Genomic DNA, 22,732 nt, shown 5'->3' on the forward strand with positions numbered 1-22,732 from the left:
CATACAGTTGCTAAGTCCTATCTCCAACATCTCTTATGTTTGTCCCTTTCCCTGTACTTACTCTTCGACTATCCTAGTTCGTGTGCTTATCACCCCTTGCTTTGACTTGTCTCTCTCCTCTATAATTTATCCAATGATGGTGGTGATGGTGGTAGTGGTGGTATTTACTTTGTCACATATAAGCTATTATATAGATGTTGGCTATTATTGTTGTTGCAATAATTGACCTCATGGGTGTTTTGTAAGGAAATCTCCTTTTAAAGTACTATATAAAATGGGGCAGCTAGGTGGTACAGTGGATAAAGCACCAACCCTGGATTCAGGAGAACCTGAGTTCAAATCTGGCCTCAGACACTTCACACTTACTAGCTGTGTGGCCCTGGGCAAGTCACTTAACCCTCATTGCCCCACAAAAAGAAACCAAAAAACAAATAAAGTACTATATAAATGTAGTTTACTATTTAAAAAAAAGATGAGCAAGATGCTATCAGAAAAAACTTACATGAGCTGAAGCAAAATGAAATGTACTGTATACAAAATAACAGCAATATTATAAGATGATCTGATGCAAATGACTTAGTTATTTTCAGCAGTACAGTGATCCAAGAAAATTCTGAAGGACTTATGAAAAAAATGCAATTCATCTACAGAGAAAGAACTGATGGTATCTGAACACAGATGGAAGTATATTTTGTTGTTATTGTTAGTTCCTATTTCTAAAGGGTTTTTTGTCTGATATGTTTTGCATGACTACACATGTATAGTTTATGTTGAATTGCTTGAGTTCTTAAGGGGAGGTAGGGAGGGAGGAAGAGAATTTGGAGCACAAAGTTATAAAAATTGATGTTACAACTTGTTTTTACATGTAAGGTGGGGAAAATTCTAAATAAATAAATGCAATTCAGCCTCACATAATTGCTTAAATGAACTTTCTAATCTACTCCATTGATTAAAAAGCCTTCCATGACTCTTTATTGCTTACAAGATAAACTACAAACTCCTTAGCCTGACATGTAAGAACTTCCACGATCGGACTTCAACAGGCCTTCCCAACCTTAATTTCACATTGCTTGCCATTCATTATATACTAAATTCCATACAGATTCCTTCACCCTCAACTCTACTTGCTATTTTTCACTGAAAAGCATTGTGTGGGCTACCCTTAATGCCTGAAACTCACCTCTTCATCTCCTATTATTACCCTTCTTTTATAGCTCAACTCAGGTTCCATATCCTCTATGAAACTTTTCCAGCTAAAATTTTTTCTCCTTATACAAATTTTCTTAGAACCTTTTGCCTGAATTAACCCTTTGCCCCATCATACTAATCTACATGTATGTATTATATAATATTATTAATTATATTATATTGTGTATTGTCTTATATTGGAATTTATATTATATTGTGTATTATATTAAATTATATACCATCATATTACAAAACATTGCACATTTATTTATATATTTGTATGGTAATTATACATTTAATGATCATTAATATTAATTATGTGATGTTGGAGATAATCTATAAATAATATAAATAATAAAATATAATTATCTATTATAATATTGATACATTTGTTTATGTATTTATATACAACATATATTATACATCATTTATAGATATGTATGTACATGTATATTATCCCCACCCCCAGAAGATGGTATATTTCTTGGGGACAGGAACTGTTTTATTTTTCTTCTTTCTGATCCCCTGCACTTAACAAAATACTTTGCCCATTAAGGATGTTTTACTAAATGGTCATTGAATTGAAACCCAACATCCTCTGCTTCTTTTATTCATGTGCACCCCAACTCTTTAATGCCTAAAGGTGAATGAGAGGGATACTGAGTCCAATGGGTTGTCTCAAAAAAATTTCCCATGAAGCATGAGGTCAATCTCGTCCAGTCAATGAGTGTCGTGTCCACAGCCGTCTCACAGCTGATTTCATCTCTTGGTTCCGTAGAGTATAAATCATGGGGTTCAACATGTGGGGCATGACTGTGTAGCTAATAGAAATTACTTTGTCTGTGGGGAAGGTGGTGAAGGGTCTGGCATATGTGTAGATACAGGGCACAAAATGCAGTGCCACCACAATGATGTGGGTGGTACAGGTGGAAGCAGCCTTCTTCCTCCCCTCCCCTGAATGGGATCCCAGCATCACTAGGATGACTGTATAGGAAACCATCAAGATGATGAACCAGATGATGACCAGCAACCCACTGTTGGTGATAATCAGGAGCTCCAGGAGGGAGGTGTCAGTACAGGCCAGTCTTAGAAGCTGGGGAATATCACAATAGAAATTATCGATGACGTTAGGACCACAGAATGGCAACGGGAGCAGAAGAATCAACTGAATAGATGAATGTAAGAAGCCTACCACCCAAGCAGCCACCATCAGTCCCACACACAATTGTGTATTCATGATAGATACATAATGGAGGGGACGGGAGATAGCAACATAGCGGTCATATGCCATCACTGAGAGGAAGAACAGGTTAGCCCCTCCAATGCAGTGGAAGAAGAAGATCTGGGCCATGCAGCCACTATATGAAATGGTCTTGGTCTCTGAGAGGAAGTCAACCAACATCTTAGGGGCAGTAACTGAGGAAGAACTCAGGTCCAGGAAGGCTAGGTTTCGAAGTAGTATATACATGGGATTATGAAGCCGGGGATCAAAGGTCACTGTGACCATAATGAGGATATTGCCCAGTATTGTAGTGGTATAGACAAACAGAAACACCAGGAACAGGAAGCTCTGCAACTCCCACATTTGTGAGAGACCCAAGAAGACAAACTCGGATATCCTAGTGAGGTTCCCAAGATCCATGAACTTTAAGTTACCCTCTCAAAAATACCTGGAAGAGAAATGATACAAGACAAATCCATTAATTTAGGTTCATTTTCTTGTAGAATTTTTAATAATGGGAAAATGAGAGGATTAAAGGCTCCCTCTGTACTATCTCTACAAAAAACAAAGCATTTGGTGGGTCACTAAACTGTGAATATGGGGATAGTGCAGATATTTATTTTACTCTATCGAGCAATTATTTTCATTCTAATTTAGAAGCATTCCACTTCTCTACAATGTACCCTTTACAAATGATTTTATATCTTCATAGAATGTGAGAGCTAAAAAGAGGCCAGAGGTCAAAACAAGGTTAATAGGACCTCTACTTGTTAACATCTCAGTTTAGACAGATCGGCATATAAACTTTTATTTCTTTACAACAATCCTGAATCTTAGATTTTCATACCACAAACTAGAACCCCTCCCAATGTTTATCCTGAATTTATGAGCTTTGACTGTTGAATTCTTTCATTTAACAAATCTGTTTTAACTTGTACTCTATACCAGGTACTGTGTGAGCAAATTAGGGGAATTGAATGAACTGCACTAATTCCACCTTCTGACTCAATTTCGGATCTAACTCAGTTCCCTTTCTATCCAATTATGGGTCTAGTCCAGTTTCTGTCTTGTGAGAAAAATTATTCAGTTATGGGAATTGTGAGAAAACTTTATTGTATTGTTTGAACCTAGCCCTATGTGGCTGGGAAGCTGAACTACCTCTACCTAAATTATGCTGACCAGAAATCCACTCAGATCCAAAAAGTGATGCAAGAAGTTTTCTCATAAGTATACATCTCAAGCAACCCCTATGCCTTATCTGAAAACTGTGCCCATACCAGTCTATTGGCTATTTCCTTCTTCCTTTGATTGAATACAGATCTTGGCGAGGAATGGAACACCTCTTTTTCTATTTCAGGAATTGCACCTCTTTGCTCTCCCCCTCCCAAATAGAAACCAGATTATGTAATCTTGTATCCTGGTTTTATATCCTGTTAATTGTCTTCTTTTAATGCATAAAAACCCATTGCCTTCTGTATTCAGAGTCCACAGCCAAATTGAGGAGGTCAGGTCCCAATTTGTTACACAATTGGCATGCGTTGCTTAATAAATCAATATTCTTAGAAGCTTGAACCTTTGTTTCCTCAGTTATTTCAGATTTTACACACCACAAGTGTTAGATACAAAGGAAAATAAGACATGTTCCTCATATAGGTCAGGAATATATTTAAAATCTAAGTTCACAGGAAAAAGAATTATGTTCCTTGCCCCATTTACCTGAGATCACAATGTGAGTGGTCACAAGAAAGTCTGCTTCCTTAATGACCTTTCAAAAACAAAAATAAACATGTTTTAAATAAACAAAATTACCAGAAACCCTAAAAAGAAAAATGCTCAAAAAAATGACCCCATCAAAATATTCCCAAAATAATGGAAAAAATATGCATTTAGAGGAACAGAGGGGAAAATGCTAGAAGAAAAATGTACTCAAATATGACAAATAGAAGCACCAGAAATGAAATTACACCTTTCTCAAGATATAATAAAATGTTGTGATAAATACACTGGATGAATTAAAGGAAGAAAAGGAAATTAGCAAAGATATCATGAGACAAAATAAAGAAGGAACTAAGTACCACTAAGATATGTCAGGAAAAGATGATGGGGGTGGCTAGGTGGCACAGTGGATAAAGCACCGGCCCTGGATTCAGGAGTACCTGAGTTCAAATCCGGCCTGAGACACTTGACACTTACTAGCTGTGTGACCCTGGGCAAGTCACTTAACCCCCATTGCCCCGCAAAAAAAAAAAAAAAAAAAAAAAGATGATGAAACTCAAGCATTTAGAATAGAATCAAAGAAAGCAATCACTTCATTAAAGAAAAGATTGGTGAAGACAATACAAAAAGTGGAGGACTGAGTGTATGAAGTTACTCAACTATAAACTTGTTGGGAATTTACTTACATAACTGTTCAATCTGGAAGACAAATTAATGAAAGAAAATATTAAAATTATTGGACTGTGAATAAGAAATTAATCTGAGCACTATATATCAAGAAATCAATAAAGAAAATTTCCCAGAAATATCCCCCAAAAGCATATTTATTGGCAAACAGAAGAGTTTATAGGATCACAAGACACCAAAAGGGATGAACTCTGAATTAAATTTACTCAGGCACATCAGTGTAAAGCTTCAACACTACAGTGATGAAAAAATGCTTTTCTAAGGAGCAAGAAGAAAATTGCAGGTTCAAAAATATATTAATTTAGATTGTACAAGACTTTAACATAAAAATGTCAAAGGCTAGAATATTATATGCCAAAATTAAAAGATGTAGGAATCATCTTCTCTGCAAAACTTAGAATTCTTTTTGAAAACAAAAAATGATCATGGAAGATTCCATATGAATTTTAAAGGCCTATAGAGAAGAGAGACAAATGTAAGGTAATTTTTGATTTGAAAAACCTATAAGAATACTGGTGCATTTCCTTGAAACAAGTATGTAAAATCAACAGAAATTTTACAACTATGATTAACTAGCTGCTTTCTAAATGAAATAGCCATAGGAGAAGAACAAAATAAATGTAATATTGCTTTTAATAATAGAGTAACCAATGCAAATGGAACTAAGAAAGAAAAAAAGAAAAAAGCAGAAGGTCGGAAGCAAGTTGGTTTGGGGAAGTACCAGATCTCAAACAAAGCAATAATCAATCATCAAACTGATTAAAAAATAGAATGGTGAATCAATGGAAAATTTGAGGTACATATCATCCAAAAGCACAGGAGACCAGTAATCTAGTGTTTGATAAACATAAAAACCTCTTGTAGTTAAAAACAGCTCAACAAAAACTATTGGGAAAATTGGAGAGCATTCTGGCAGAAATTGGACCAGATATGTCAAACATGGCACAAAACAGTTTAAAATTTAATTGGTAAATGTTTAACAAAATAAAAATATGGGGCAGCTAGGTGGCACAGTGGATAGAGCACCAGCCCTGGAATCAGGAGGACCTGAGTTCAAATTTGAACTCAGACACTTGACACTTACTAGTTGGGTGATCCTGGGCAAGTCACTTAACCCCAATTGCCTTACCAAAATCAAACAAACAAACAAAATAAAAATATAATAGAACATAGATAATGTTTATATGTGGTTTTTAAGTCTATATCCAACTTGTAGGGATCCAGATGTATAGTTTAATGGCCCTGTTCCTATTTGAATCTGACAAAACTGGTTTAAGCCACTTTCTCAGTCCATATATAAAGATCAACTCTAACATGATATATGATTTATATATTTTTTTAAATCACAGTATAAACAAATTAGAGAAAAAAAGAAAGAAATTTTCTTTCACATCTGCAGATGGGAGAAGAGATCATGACCAAACAAAGGTTAGAGAGGAGCACAGAAGATAAAATGGACCATATTTATTATATAATATTTTAATTGCATAAACAAAACCAATGAAGCTAAAATTATAAAGAAAACATTTAATTGGGGGAAAATAGCAGCAAGTTTTTTCTGATAAAGGTCATCTTCCTAAGATATATTAGAAATCAATTCAAATTCATAAGAATAAGAAACAATCCCCAGTTAGTAAATGGTCTAAAGACACAAGTAAGTAATTTTCAAAGGAAGAAATCCAAGCTATCCTTATAAAGTGGAGGGGGAAATGGGAAAGGAGTGGGGGAGTGAGTGATACTTACTTTCATCAGAATTGGCTCAAAGAGGGAATAACATAAACACTCAAGTGGGTATAGTAATATATTTTGCCCTGAGGGAAAGTGGGAGGGGAAGGGGAAAGGTGGGGTAGAGATGAAGGAAGGGAAGGAAGATTGGGGGAGGGGGTAGTAAAAAGCAAAACACTTTTGAGGAGGGATAGGGTGAAAGAAGATAGAAAATAGAGTAGATATCAAGGGGATGAAATAGGATGAAGGGTAATACAGTTAGCAATAGTAATTGTGAAAGAAATTATGAGCAGGATGCTATCAGAAGGATGTATGAAAAATACAAACCATCAACAGAGGAAGAACTGATGGTATTTTAATACAGATTGAAGTATAATTTTATTTGTTAGTTCCTCTTGCTAAAGTTATTCTGTCTGTTTTCTTTCACAACTTGAGTAATGTGAAGATGCTTGGCATAATTGTACATGTATGACTTATGTTGAATTGCTTAATTCCATAGGGAGGGTTGAGGAGGGAGGGAGGAAAACAGTTTAGAACACAAAGTTTAAAAAAAATATCAATGTGAAGAAATGATGAGCAGGTGGATTTCAAAGAAACCTGGAAGGACTTACATGAATTGATGCTGAGTGAGATGAGCAGAACCAGGAAAACATTGTACACAGTATCAAAAACACTGTGTGTTCTTCAATGTGATAGACTTGACTCTTCTCAGCAGCACAATGGTCCAAGATAGTTTCAAAGGACTCATGATAGAAAATGCTCTCCAAATCCAGAAAAAAAGAACTGTGGAATCTAGATGCAGATTGCACCATACTATTTCTATTTTTTTTTTGTTTTCCTTTTATGAGGTTTCCACCCTTTGCTCTGATTCTTCTTTCATAGCATGACTCATGCAGAAATATGTTTAATGTGATTATATAACCTATATCAGATTGCTTGCTGTCTTGGGGAGGGGGGAGGGAGGGGAGGGAGGGAGAAAGATTTGAAACTAGAAATCTTATAGAAACAAATGTTGAAAACTCTCTCTACATGTAACTAGAAAATAATAAAATACTATATTAAAAATAGAAGTCCAAGCTATCAATAATCATCTGAAAAGTTGTTCCAAATCACTAGTATTTAGACAAATGCAAATTAAAAGAACTCTGAAGTTCTACCTTATACCCATCAAATGGTCAAAGACCATAAAAATGGAAAATGTTGGAGTGGATGAGGGAAGAGTCACATGAATGCATTGTTTGTGGTGTTGTGAATTGGTTCAGCCATGATGAAAAACAATTTGGAACTATAACCCCCCAAATCACTTAACTCTACAAATGTTTGAGCCAACAATACCACTAATAGCCCTATACCCTAAAGATATCAAAGCAAGAAGAAAAGTATACACACATACACACATACACACATATACATACACACACATTTCCAGTTCTTTACCACTATAAAAACAACTGATATATAGACATATTAGTACATATATCAACATATATATAATGATAAATACATCAGTATGTATCCATATATAATTATGTATATATCAGTGCATATATATTATATTATACATACAAACAGATACACAGTATATATTTATATATTGGTACTCATGTATATATTGTGTGTATATATGTATATATAAAGTTCCTTCTATAGTGGCAAAGAACTGGAAATGAAGGGGGTAGCCATCAATTGGGAAATGTCTGAACAAAGTATGTATGCTACATGAATATAATGTATGCTATTGTGTCATAAGAAATGATGAAAGGGAAGGTTCCAAAGAACCCTGGGAAAATTTGTGTGAGGTGAAAAGAAATAGGAGAATAATTTTTACAATACCAACATTCTAAGACAAACAACTTAGGAAGACTTAAGTACCCTGATGAATTCAATGATTAACCATGATTCCAGAGGACGAATGATAAGGCCTGCCATGAACATAGTGATGGATGCAATGCAAAACAAGACATACATTTTTTAACACGACCAGTGTATTTTTCTTGATTGTGAATGTTTGTTACTAGGATTTTGTTTCTCTATCCCACCCCACCTAGTTAATGAAAGGTTGAGATGGACAGAAAATAAATTATTGTTAATTAAAAATTGCTGGAGAGCAATTTGGAACTATGCCCAAAGGGCTATGAAACTATAATTTATAGTGAAGTGAGCAGAACCAAAAGAACATTGTGCACAGAGACAGCAATATTGTTTGATGAAAAACTGTCAATGATTTAGCTATTCTCAGCAATACAATGATTCAAGACAATCCCAAAGGACTACTGATGAAACATACTATCCACTTCCAAAGAATGAATTGATATGGATTGAACACAGACTGAGTGAGGAAGGTGAATTATTGCAAAACTTACAAAGGTAATAGCATAAAAACCCCATAGAAACCCTGTTTACTTTCTCATGAATGTGTGCATATGTTAAGGTTGGGTACTGTAAAGAGGTGTCCCAAGTAGCTATGGGGCAATATGAAGTTATTTGAGCACATTTTAGAACAAATTCTAAATAATTGAACTTTATTATTTCATTGACAATAGTTCCTTTGAATTTCGTGTTTACTGATGGATGCTAAGTTTATAATACATGTTTAAAAAAGAAAAACAGTCGATTGTTAGCAAGTGTACTTCCTATAGAGAGTTGTAGGTCATTCCCTCTCCTAGTAATCATCCTTCCTTGAATGGGCCCTTCTCTTTAGACCTGGCAATTGGGTTTTCTAGGATAATTTTCCTCATTATAAGAAGAAAATATGAAGGAGTGGAAAGACAAAGAGAAGGAAGAAAAGAAATAAAAGAATAGAGATCCAACCTTAGATGGGAAGAGACATGATCAGTGGGTCTTTTAGGAAAGCTGGGGGTAAAGACAGACCCTTTAAAAATTGAGGAACAAAATCTTCTAGTAGGATTAGGTTTGGGGTATGGCTTCAAGGCCCAGTCTCTTTTCTGCCTAAGGCTATTTATTTACTAAAAAGAAGGAAGAGAAAGAGGAGGAGAAGGAAGAGAACAACAATAATGAAAGAGAAGATGATTCTTAGCCTTTTACTCCTAATTCTTGCTGTTCCTCTTCATGGAATGGGCCACCCCTTTCTCTTCACCATTCTTTATTTAGGATTCCCTTTGCCTCCTCCAAGGGGTATTCCTTCTTAGACGCAGTCCACTCCAACTATTCCCTCTCTGTGTGTTTCCCCAGCACAGGGCATGCAGTTGATTCTAGGCTAAACTGAAAACCACTGAATGTCAGAAATGGAAGGGACTTTAGAAATTATCTAATCCAATCTCCCCATCTCATTTGACAGATAGAGAAACTGAGCCTTGTAGAGTAATTTTCCACTAGTACATAATTCTTGTGTTTTAAACTAAACCATAAATACCTCTAGGTTAGAAAATATGCCCTTTACATCATGCATAGAACAGTACTTGGCAGAAGAGAGATGCTTCATAAAGGCCTGATGAGTAAAAGAATAATGAGGTGAGGGTTCAGAGATAAACAGTCATCACTGCAGCTTAGCTGTGCTAAAACAAAGGTAAAAAGCAAAGGATTTATGATCTAAAAAAGAGACAGCTCACAGAAGCATTTAATATGCCAGGTGTATTGGATAATCATCTCATTTATTTCTCTGCCTATGGGTAGGGCTGGACATAAAACATTCTCACCAGAATGCTAGAGAAGACCTAGGAGTCCCAATTCTTTGTACTTTCAGAGACATTTAAAAATCTTAGAAAACAAAGTGGATATGAACAGAGTAAAAGTCAGAGCATCTAGGTGATGTTAGATAGAGTGCTGAGCCTGGAGCCAGGAAGACTCATGTTCCTGAGTTCAAATCTGGCCTCAGACACTTATAGCTGTGTGAACCTGGGGAAGACACAACCCTTTTTGCCTCAGTTTCCTTATCTATAATATGAACTGGAGAAGAAAATGGCAAACCACTCCAACATCTCTTCCTGGAAAATCATGGATAGGGCCAGGAAGAGTTGGACATGACTGGAAAAAAAAGCAACTGAACAACAAGAAGTCAGAGACAAGGAAGAGAATAAAAGAAGAAATTGAATAGGAAGAAAGCAATGAGAATGGAGAAAGGTGGAAAGAGGGGAAAGAAACGAGGAAAGATCTAATCTATTGAAAGCTTGTACAGTGAAACAAGATTAAAAGGCAGCAAGTATGATGGATAGAGTACTGAACTTGGAGTTAGAAAGTCCTGAATTCCAATCATTCTTTTCACATGGACTAACTGTGTTGTTGTTGTTGTTGTTGTTGTAGTGTCTGACTCTTCATGACCCCATTTGAGGTTTCCTTGGCAAAGATACTGGAGTAGTTTGCTCTTTTCTTCTCCAGCTCATTTTACAGATAAGGAAACTAAGGCAAATATGGTTAAGTGACTTGCACAGGGTCACACAGTATTAGGTGTCTGAGGTCAGATGTGAACTCAGGAAGATAAGTCTTCTTCTTCTTTTTTTTTTTTTTTGCGGGGCAGTGAGGGTTAAGTGACTTGCCCAGGGTCACACAGCTAGTAAGTGTCAAGTGACTGAGGCCAGATTTGAACTCAGGTACTCCTGAATCCAGGGCCGGTGCTTTATCCACTGTGCCACCTAGCTGCCCCACAAAGATGAGTCTTCTTGACTTCAGGTCCATGCTTTCTCCATTGTGTCACCTTAACTGCCTACACTAGCTAAGTGCCCCTTACCAAATCACTTAAGCTAAAATTGTACAGTGGAAAGAGCACTGAGTTGTGAGTCGAAGGACCCAAGTTCAGATTGTGGCTCTCTACTTAATTCTGTGTGACCTTGGGCACATCACCAAACTTTATTGGGTCTCTGATTCCTCACCTGTGAAATAAGAATGTTACATAAGTTGACTTCTGAGGCCCCTTCCAGTCCTAAATTGATAATCCTATGACCTCTCTGATTTTAGCATCCTCATATGTAAAATAGACTTGCACAAGATAATGTATGTAAAGTATTATTCAAACTTTTGTGGAAGACCATTCACTGGATTGGAAATTGACCTAGGCCCTAGTTCCAGCTTTGCCACTAATTATGCAAGTCATTTCACCTCTCTGGGATAGTTTGTACATCTATTAAATAAGGAGGCTGGGCTAGATGATCTCTGTATTTCCAGCTTGAATAGTTGTAATTCTTTGACACTATTGGGTTCCTCCCTGAGGGTAAGGGAGACCCAGGGTCCTGCTATCAATATCTATCCTCTCCCCACCCCCTTTACCCATGACACACACTGAGGGTTAGATGAGATCAGTGACTCTACCATTTAGTCCAAATCAGGTGGCTCTTTTCCCTTTTCTCATGATTTCCTGCCTATTCTGCCCTATCCTTTTCTCAACTCTTTCTCAGAGCTCCTGTCCCTACCTAGAATCTTCCTTGGATTTTCTCCATAATCTAGGAGTTATATATTCTTGGTTTCCCTCTTCACCTCTCCCCACTACTGAATCTAGGAATAAGTAATAATAATAATAATAATAATTAATAATAATAACTGCCATTTGTATAGTGTTCTAAGGTTTGCAAAGCACTTTTTTTTTTACCGGGCAATGAGGGTTAAGTGGCTTCCCCAGAGTCACACAGCTAGAAAGTGTCAAGTGTCTGAGGCTGGATTAGAACTCAGGTCCTCCTGAATCCAAGACTGGTGCTTTATCCACTGTGCTACCTAGCTGTCCATTTGCAAAGCACTTTACATATATGAGCTCATTTGACTCTTACAACTACCCTGTAAGTTAATTTCTATTATGATATCAATTTTACAGATAAATAAACTGAGACTCAGAGGTCACAAGGCAGATTTCAAACCTAGGTGTCCCTGATTCCAAGTGCAGCCCTCTAATCACTACAACAAATGAAGTAGGAGGCCCAAGTTCCCAACAACAACCAGCACAATTCAGATCTAGATTTACATTTCCACAGTCTTTCCAGTCCTGCTGGAGCCTTTAGGGATCAGCAACGTGCTTCTGGCACTGGCACAAAGTGACCTTCTACAGAGGCCTTGTAGTCCAGATAAAGGACAATGAAGAAGAGCTCCAGATCGATAATGAGCTAAAGATATAATTTTAAAGATAAAGTCCAAAAAAAATTTAACTGGGTGATGGGAAACCCCTTCTCCTAATGATAGTGTTCCTAGAAAGATGTGGAGACGAATCAAAAGAGTTGGACTCCAAAAATAGAAAAAATGAGAGGGGAGGGGGAGAGGAGAGGAGAAGGAAGGAAGAGACAGAGACACACAGAGATAAATTGAGAAGGAAAGAAGGAAGGAAGGAAAGAAAGAAGGAAAGAAGGAGGGAGGAAGGAAGGAAGGAAGGAAGGAAGGAAGGAAGGAAGGAAGGAAGGAAGGAAGGAAGGAAGGAAGGAAGGAAGGAAGGAAGGAAGGAAGGAAGGAAGGAAAGAAGGAAGGAAGGAAGGAGGAAGGAAAGAAGGAAGGAAGGAAGGAAGGAGGAAGGAAGGAGGAAGGAAGGAGGAAGGAACAAAGGAAGGAACAAAGGAAGGAAGGAGGGAAAGAAGGAAAAATAAAGAAACAAAGAATAATAGAACATTAGAACTAGAAGCAACTTGACATCTGTTCCGACTCTTTCTAAGGACCCAATAGGTATAGTGACTCACTCAGGGTCACACAGCAAATTGGACATAAAGCTGAGACTAGAACAAAGTTCTCCTGATTCCAGGTGTAGTATTCTTTCAACTACTACCCCAAACCCACGAGGCAGCAGAGAGATACAATGAGATACAAAAGACTGGAGAACTCCTCCAAGAGATGGTGACAATAAATGATGAGGTAGAAGGGGCCATGTAAGAAAAGGAACTATGAAAAATAAATAAGAAATAGAAAAGAAAAGGAACTATGTGAGTTAGAAGGCAGAGCAGGCACATAGTAAAGGCAGAGGCATGTTGGTAAACATTTAACAACAGACTCACCAAGAAAAAGAATGTACCCACAATACAGTTTTAAGTTTGTCACTAACATTTTCTCCAACACTTTCTTAAGTCTAGATAATCAACAAGACAATCAATCAAGTCCTGATTTATAACATTTATTGATTTCCTAGGTATAAATGCTCACTCTGAAAAAATTCATAATTGTTTCTCACAAGCCAATATGAGGTGGCTCCAACACACTCCCTGATTAAAGGTTATGTGTGTGCACATGTGTGCTTATGGCTATCTGTAGGTAAAACTCCATGTTTCATTATACCCTCGATACTTTTTTCTACTTCTATTATATTGGAAAGTTAGCATAGTAAAATACAAAGAGCCTTGAACGTGGAGTCCTCAGAATGGACTTGAAGTCTCAGCTCTGCCATATGCTATCTGGGACCTTAAACAAGTCACTTAAACTCTTAGAAGCCCCAGGCAAGTCTCTCAGACTAAGTTCACAATTTGCCATTGTCCGTTGGAGAAGGGATTGTCCACACTGGGAATTATCCATACTGATTAAAATAATAGGGCCAACCAAAAAAAAAATTATATGTCTGCCCCATCCCAAATTGTTGGTATTTACCACTTAGAATCCCTTGTTGCTGAGATGAAACTTATTTACAGCAAAAGAATTTTAGGTCATTTTGCCTACCTTTATTCCAGGACAGAGGGTATTCAGGGCTTCACATCTCCATAGGTGAGGAGTTCCTTGCTCATCTACTTGCACCTCACACACACATAGGCTGGACCCCAAGAGAGACATTCAGAACGAATAAGTGATGGCTAAATTTGGAAATCGGACTCATAAGGAGTATGAATGAGTATAACTGCAAGGAGAATTATTTTAAAGTTACTGACTGGTTGCATCAGACACTGACACAAACAAATATGTCCACAAATACACAGGGAGAAAGAAAGGAAGTCTTGTTTTAACATTCAAAGCCCCAGGGGGAAATCTATCCCCTTTTAAGGGAAACTGGACCAAGAGGAGAAGATGGTAAGTCTTGGCTTTAAGCCCTGAGTACCAGGGCACCTGGCCAACAATGCTGTATGTAATTAAGGATGAGTTATGGCCTGTTGGGAATGATGACAGCTATTATATTTAGTGCCTTAAGTTCCAGTGGGGAAGACATATCTCTGGAATGTTCCCCATTCCATACTCTTTTATGCAAGGTGGGATGGTCAGACATTATAAGACTATTGATATATTGGGGCTACTAGGTGGTACAGTGGATAGAGTGACCTGGAGTCAGGAAGACCTGAGTTAAAATTCAGACTCAGACACTTACTAGCTATGTGACCCTAAACAAGTCACTTAACCTGTTTGCCTCAGTTTCTTCATTTGTAAAGTGAGCTAGAAAAGAAAATGGCAAACCATTCAAGTGTCTTTTTGACTGACTGAAGTAACATGCCTAGGGTCCCATAGGTAGCAAGCCACAGGGTTGGGATTAGAACCCCATTCCTTCATCTCTGTAGCCAATTCTTTTGCCATTCTTCAGTGCTGACCCTTTCTGCTATGATAAAGCCTCATATAGGGTATGAAAAGTCAGACACTGGGGCAGCTAGGTGGCACAGAGGATAGAGCACTGGCCCTGGAGTCAGGAGTACCTGAGTTCAAATCCGGCCTCAGACACTTAACACTTATTAGCTGTGTGACCCTGGGCAAGTCACTTAACCCCAATTGCCTCACTAAAAAAAAAAAAAAGAAAAAGAAAAAGAAAAGTCAGACACACCTGAAATGACTGAATAACAACAACAACAAACTGATATCTCAGTTGTGAAACTGAATTTGTGTAGTCACTGAATATGTTAGGACCAAAAAAATGACATGACTCTCCAGACCTAAGACTGGAAAAGCCAAGGGATGATAGAATTCCTACACACAAGTGAGCAAAATCCTACACCTTTATCTAATCTTTAAATATATTAGCAACAAGATAGGGATTGTGGAAAACACTGGCCTTTACCATAGCAGAAAGGGTCAGCACTGAGGAATAGCAAAAGAATTGACTACAGAGATGGAGGAATGGGGTTCAAATCCCAATCCTGTGGCTTGCTACCTATGGGACCCTAGCCGTGTTACTTCAGTCAGTCAAAAAGTATTTATTAAAAAAAAAGAAAAGTATTTATTAAGTGCTTCCTATGTGCCAAGCACTAAGTACTGGGAATTCAAATACAAACAAAAAGAAAGACAGCCCCTGTACTCAAGGGGCTTACATTCTAATGAGGAAGAAAACAACACATAAAAGGAAACTAAAAAGGGTGGGAGGAGAGCAAGTTAGGGATTAGGAATGATGAAGAAGTCCAGAGAAATACAGCCTGATGGGAAATGAAGATTCCAAGACCCATTTGGTTTCCTTATTTGTAAAATGAGGTTGGACCTGATGATTTAAAAAGCTCTTTCAGTTCATATATTCTAAGACACTGAGCATAATAAAATTTCCCAAGCTGGAGAACTGACTGAGGCCAATAACTTATTTATGTTTTTATTGTTGTCATCATTGTTGCTAAGCAGGGGCAGTGTGGCTTAGTAGAAAGAGCTTTAGATTTGTAGTCCAAAGACCTGAGTTCTGATCCCAGTTCTTTTATTTGTGACCTGTGTGACCTTGAAGAAGTCACCCTCACCAGGTCTTAGGTTCTTTTTTTTTTTTGGCGGGGCAATGAGGGTTAAGTGACTTGCCCAGGGTCACACAGCTAATAAGTGTCAAGTGTCTGAGGTTGAATTTGAACTCAGGTCCTCCCGAATCCAGGGCCAGTGCTTTATCCACTGCACACCCTAGCTGTCCCCAGGTCTTAGTTTCTTCTTCCAAAAAATAAAAAGGTTAGACAAGATGACCTCCAAAATTCCTTGTAGTTCTGACATTCTGGGACAAATCAGTATGGAGTACAACAGAACATTTTGATATCCTTTTTTTTTTGCTATTAGTCCCAACCTTAGTGCTCTCTGGTTATGACTAATGGCACAATAACAAATATACACAGAAAAAGAGAAAATGCATTCATGTCTATACTCTACAGAGATCAAAGAAAGAGGGAAAGAATCCATAAGCACAAAAATATTTCTAACAGCTCTTTTTGTAGTAGCAAAGACTTGAAAACTGAGGAAATTCCCATTAATTAGAGAATAGCTAAGTTATGGAATATTAATGTGATGGAGAACTATTGTACTATAAGGAATGATGATGGCAGTGGTTTCAGAAAACACTGAGAAGATGTGTATGAAGTGGTGTAAAGTTAAGTGAGCAGAACCAAGAGAACAAGTCATACAATGGAAGCCATTTTGTTAAGATAATTGACTTTTAAAAGTTCAGCAACCCTGTTGTTTGTCCTACATTCTCCAAGAGGACCATGACATGAGGGTGATGTCATGACTTGCAATGAATTGGATTTAAGTGAGGGAGGGCTGTGCACCAGCCTCACCCTCTCCTCTAGAGCTATCTGGGTCCAGTGGCAAGATATATTATCAGGATGACTGGTGATGGCCCCAGTTGTTTAAGGCAACTGGGGTTGTGACTTGCTTAGGATCACACAGCCAATATGTGTTTGAGGTCAAATTTGAACTCAGGTGCTTCCAAATGCAGGGCCAGTGCTCTATCCAAGTACTCTATCCATTGTACCACCTAGCTGTCCCCAACTCAGCAACTCTGATCAACACAATGAACCACCATAATTCCAAAACTATGTTATTCACTATGTTATTCCAAAACTATGTTATTCACCTCCTGATAGAGAACAAATGGACTCAGATGACAGACTGAAATATATATATATATATATATATATATATATATATATATATAAATATAATTCTCTTTCTTTTTGAAAAAATTTTGGACATGGCGAATGCAGAATTAATTTTGCATGACTACACATATTTGTCATGGATTTTATTTTTCTTTCCCTTTGCATGAGTAGAGAAAGGGGAGGGGCAGAGAGATCATTCAAAACTGAAAATAAGAAGTGAATCTAAAAATTAAATGTAGGGGCAGCTAGGTGGTACAGAAGATAAAGCACTGGCCCTGGATTCAGGAGGAGTTCAATTCAAATCCAGCCTCAGACACTTGACACTTACTAGCTATGTGACTCTGTGCAAGTTACTTAACCCTCATTGCCCTGCCCCCCAAAAAAATTAAATGTAAAGGGGAAAAAAGGAAAGAAAATACATACATGGTTCATAGAGGAACCAGATGTTTTCAATTTGGAAAAGAGGACTACTGTACCTCCTTGACACTGAACTGTCAAATAGCATTGTCAAACTCAACTATAACATATTACCCAATTACAAATTCTTTTCAGTGTCATCTTTGTGGATACAACAAAAATTTGTAGTTCAATTACCATTGCGTTAAACACTTAAGAAATAGACACCCCAGTACTTCGACTCACCGCTAGGCATAGGAGTTTGACCAAGGAGGTCAAAAACAGGAAAAAAGGTTCCATATAAACCAAAATATTCACAACAGACTTTTGGGGGTAAAAATAATGTAAAAAATAGGACTTACTAATTGGGGAATAGCTAAACAAATTGTGGTACATGATTATAATGGACCAGAAGAAGTGATGAATATGAATAATTCAGGGAAGCATAGGAAGATTTATATTGTCTGATGCAGAGTGAAGTAAAATAAAGTAAGACAATATTATGCACAATGACTACAAAAATGTAAAGAGAAAGAACATAAAAAGAAACTGAATACTATATCATTCTTATGCTCAAGCTTGGCCCCAAAGAAATATTGTATGTGCTGTGAGACATGGTCAATGTATAGGCTGGTTTTGTTGAATGGGCTTTTTTTTTTCTTTTTTAAATTCTTTGTAACAAGGAACATTTCCATTGTAGGGGAATGAGTGAGGAAAGTCATCCACTTGAAGCCCTAGTCCTATATACTTCATTATGTTATAGAAAAATTATCTTGTGTTTTTGAAGATGATGTACAAATTCTGACAGGTCCTACCAAGCTAAAAAGACTTTGGGTATAGACCCAGCAAAAGATTGTTAGCCCATTGTCTAAAGAGCAGTTTAGCTAAGTTCAGAGAGGTGTATCACCAGAAAATTGGCCACCAAATGATCTACTGCTTTTGACCATAGCAATTCATGATATCATCTACTAAGTAAAGGAGGGATTGAAATCTGCTTTAGTGAAGGGAATACCCACAATTGGTCTTTTGTGGAAGTAATGAAATAAGATTCTATTTTTAAAACCATAGCAAGTCCTAGGTATATCCTTCCAAATACCCTTTTATTTTCCTAATAATAATTCTTTATATAGTGTGTGTGTGGAGGGGGGCAGTTAGATGGCATAGGTTGGAGTCCTGAATTCAAATATGACCTCAGACCTTGGGCAAGTCACTTAACCTTGTTTGCCTCAGTTTCCTCATATGTAAAATGACCTGGAGAAGGAAATAACAAATCATTCCAGTATCTTTGCCAAGAAAACCTTAAACGAGGTTACAAAGAGTTGGACACGACTGAACAACAACAAAATTTATATAGGGCTTAACACTTATAAAGCACTTTCACATACATTATCTCATTTGATGCTCACAACAATTCAATGGGGATAGGTACTATGAGTATTATTATCCTAATTTTACAGATAATGAAACTGAAACTCAGAGGGGTTAAGTAGGTTAGTGACTCTCTCATAGTAGTGCTGTTAGAAAGTAGTAGGTCGGGGCAGCTAGGTGGCACAGTGGATAGAGCAGTGGCCCTGGAGTCAGGAGGACCTGAGTTCAAATCCGGCCTCAGACACTTAACAATTACTAGCTGTGTGACCCTGGGCAAGTCACTTAACCCCAATTGCCTCACTAAAAAAAAAAAAAGTAGTAGATCTTCTGGTTCCAATACAGTGCTACCTTTACCATGCTACCTCCCACTATGATAAATTACACACATCTTTCATAAATCTATTACAAGTGATCTTGTCATTTGTTCCCTAAGTATTTCAATATCTCCACATATTTTATCATTTGTATTGGTCTAATATTTAGAACCACTGCCAGTCCCAAGAGACTAGGGCCCTTCAGCCTACTGCTCTCACCAAATGGATCCATCTGTTTTGGATTCAGGCCCATAGTTCCACCCAGGTTCAAGCCTAAGATAGCCTAGCCTCTAAAGAGAGGAGGGGGTTCGACTTCCCCATCTCACATTTTTCAGTTTGCTAAGCCCTGTATTAACACTCTATAGATAAGTAATTTAAAGTCTAAATTTTGGTCATGTCTGTGACCTTCCCAGAGAAGGCAGTAGGAAGGTACCCAATATATAATATGAATCATCTATGGGACAGGTATTTCCTACACTGAACACTTGCAAAAACAAGTCTCAGTAATTCACCTTATAACTAATGTTACAATCTGCTGGGACTTAATCTTCATGACAACATAATGTAGTTTATAGGACAGCTCATTAGGCATTTTACATTTTACCTCAGCTTTAAACTGTCCAAACAGCTATCGGTACATGTCTCCTGGTAAAATGGAGCAGGCTTAGACCAACTGGTTATCATTTTCTCCAAGAGCGGTGGAGTAGTTGCCACCATTTAACTCCTACCAAAAGAACCTGGGACCCAAATTTACAAGCTCACCTTCAAGTCTAGACTCATAGATTCAAAGGGAGTGGAGGGAAATCATGAAAAAGTTGATTCAATCTCTCCTATATAAAAATAAGGAGAATTAAGGAGTCTGGAGACCTGGATTTTATTTAGTACTGGTTCTTCCACTAATGAGTTGTGTGAATCTTGTCAGGCAAATCACTTTCTCTTTCTGGGTCTCAGTTTCCTCCTCTTTAAAAATGAGGGGGTTGGACAAGAGGATCCATAAGGTCCTACCTAGTTTGATGCTCTATGATTCTAAGTCTTCTGTGTCTACTGTCTTTGCTTCAGAAGAGAAATAGAGAATGCATACAGAAGCAAGCCCTTGGAGAGGGATCTTACATATATATATGAAAAGAATTGAAAAAACAGACACTTGGGGTCTGTTGGGAGCTGCTATTAGCTCAAGGTGCAGCCCACTAACAGAAAAACAGAGTCACTGTCCTCTTTCCTGAGCAATTTGTCTTGTCTGCAAGCACATTTACAGATAACACTGTGATGCATCCTTTGAAAGGGCAAACACCAATAGCGAGATTGCTACCGCCTGAAAAAAATGATGCTATTTCTATATCATAAAAAACCACTTACTAAGCATCTACAGCGATCTGAGGGCCAAACGGAAAAGCAACAAAAAGTGAAAATTAGGCCAGATGGTTACAGATGAGTAGGAAGAAATAGCATGATTGCACTGAGACAATATTAGAAAAGTCAGACCAGGAAGGAGATGCAGTCAGCTCAGGAGACAAGAAAAGTAACCATTTTTCTTTCAATCATGCAGGGTGTCCCCAAAAGTTCTGGTGCACTTTTAAACTTTAATAGCTTAAACAACACTAGGACTTTTGGGACACCCTGATTAGGCTCAACAACAAAGGCAGAGGAAAAAATGACTGCCACGTAGACAGGATAAAAAAGCCAATAAGAAAGGGGGCTTTTAAAAAAATAAATAGGTTTTGTAAATGTCTTTTTTTCCATCCAATATGAAAGTGAACCAAACATGTTAATCAGTGACCAAAATCTAGTTAAAATGAAAGTTTGGAAAATCAAAGTAGAACAGAGAAGAAACTGGTAAGCAGCATCTGAAATAAGTATAATATATTCAAGTGAGTAGCACCTAATTGGTGCCTATGGCACTTAATGAAGTGGTTGGCTTTGTTTTGTACTATGATAACATCATTGTGGTGAATAGGAATTTATGGTGTGGAAACTACATCCACCACTGTAGAACAATGACTCATTTGTTACTTAGCATCTTAGAGAGCAGCAGTCTGAGGGACTGAGAAAATAAAAGGCTTATCCATGACCAAACCCCTAATGTCAGGAGCAGAACTCAAATCCAAGTCTTTCTGACTTGATAGCCATACCTCTAGCTATAACACAATTCTAAGTCTCTGAGTTGCTGTTTGAAGTCTTTAATTCATTCAATCCAGGAATATTGGAGCTGAAGAGGTTTTTGAAATCTGCCCTCTTTTTATAGAGGAGAAATCCAAGCCCCCTAAAGGTAAATGACTTGTCCAAGGTCATACAATGGTTAAATAGCAGAGATGGGTACAGGTCTCCTGATTGGAACCAATTTTTTTTTTTGAGCAGGGCAATGAGGGTTAAGTGACTTGCCTAGGGTCACACAGATAGTAAGTGTCAAGTGAATGGGTTCAGATTTGAACTCAGGTCCTCCTGACTCCAGGGCCGGTGCTTTATCCACTGCACCACCTAGCTGCCCCAGAACCTATCTTTTTAAAAACATCTTTTAATTATAGATAAATTAGCTTAACATGAACCTCCAGGAAGGTCCTCAAGCAAACCATTCACTAAGGAATTTGTAGCCCCCCTTAAAGGAACTAGATGAATGAGTGAAAGAAATGAAATGAATGAAAAAAATTATTAAACATTTACATGTAATAAATGGGTATAAAGTAATCTATGGCAGAGCCATTCCATTTTTCCCATAACAAAGTGATAAGCCATGTTACTTGATGCACTAAGAATTTTTATTCTGTCTCACACAGCATTCTCATTAACAAGTTAAGAAAACATGCTTTTCATCAAACTAATGTTAGGAAAAGGAATTGCTGGTTCAAGGCTAAATTCAACTTTCTTTTTAAAAACACTCAACAAGGGGGCGGCTAGGTGGCACAGTGGATAAAGAAACAGCCTTGGAATCAGGAGGACCTGAGTTCAAATCTGGCCTCAGACACTTGACACTTACTAGCTGTGTGACCCTGGGCAAGTCACTTAACTCTCATTGCCTCACCAAAAACAAACAAAAAACCCCCCCACACAAAAATGGATTAGTGAATGACTACAAATAATATGGTTATGGGACAGAAGGCTCACTAGGCATAAATAAAGCAGGAATATTGAAAGCAAAGTCGTTGATATATAGATATGTGTATATATACATATCTTTATGTCACTTTGCACAGTTCTTTGCACATAGGAATTTAATAAATGTGTATCCGATTTTTTAAAGAAGCAGAAACATACTAAATTCCCATGACTGTTCAGCCTTTGGACAGCCTCAGGGGGGGGAACAGAGGCTAAGGATCACACTTAGGTTATAGACATCGGCATCTACCTTCCTGCTGGATTACCTTGCCCATCTGATTTAGATAAGAAGAGATGATGCTTTTACTGGCTTTTTTTCCCCATGGAAGATCTTGCATATAGTATATACTCAAGAAAAAGTGCTG

The 22,732-nt window shown here is 37.5% G+C and overlaps 1 protein-coding gene across 1 annotated transcript; it reads right to left on the reverse strand.

Annotated features, from left to right (window-relative positions):
- Positions 1 to 1,651: 1,651 nt before the first annotated feature.
- LOC122725579 (olfactory receptor 4D1-like) lies at positions 1,652 to 14,214 on the reverse strand. The gene is made up of 2 exons (XM_043962770.1): positions 14,108 to 14,214; positions 1,652 to 2,858 (listed from the first exon to the last, which is right to left on the reverse strand). The coding sequence occupies exon 2, from the start codon at positions 2,828 to 2,830 to the stop codon at positions 1,895 to 1,897; it is 936 nt and encodes a 311-aa protein (XP_043818705.1). The 5' UTR covers positions 2,831 to 2,858; positions 14,108 to 14,214; the 3' UTR covers positions 1,652 to 1,894.
- Positions 14,215 to 22,732: the final 8,518 nt, after the last annotated feature.

Source organism: Dromiciops gliroides, chromosome 4 (assembly GCF_019393635.1).
Source record: "Dromiciops gliroides isolate mDroGli1 chromosome 4, mDroGli1.pri, whole genome shotgun sequence".
Taxonomy (NCBI): domain Eukaryota; kingdom Metazoa; phylum Chordata; class Mammalia; order Microbiotheria; family Microbiotheriidae; genus Dromiciops; species Dromiciops gliroides.

What these genes read in the sequence shown, in the direction of transcription:
- LOC122725579 (XM_043962770.1), bottom strand. Translation starts at nt 2,830, where the DNA reads ATGGATCTTGGGAACCTCACTAGGATATCCGAGTTTGTCTTCTTGGGT.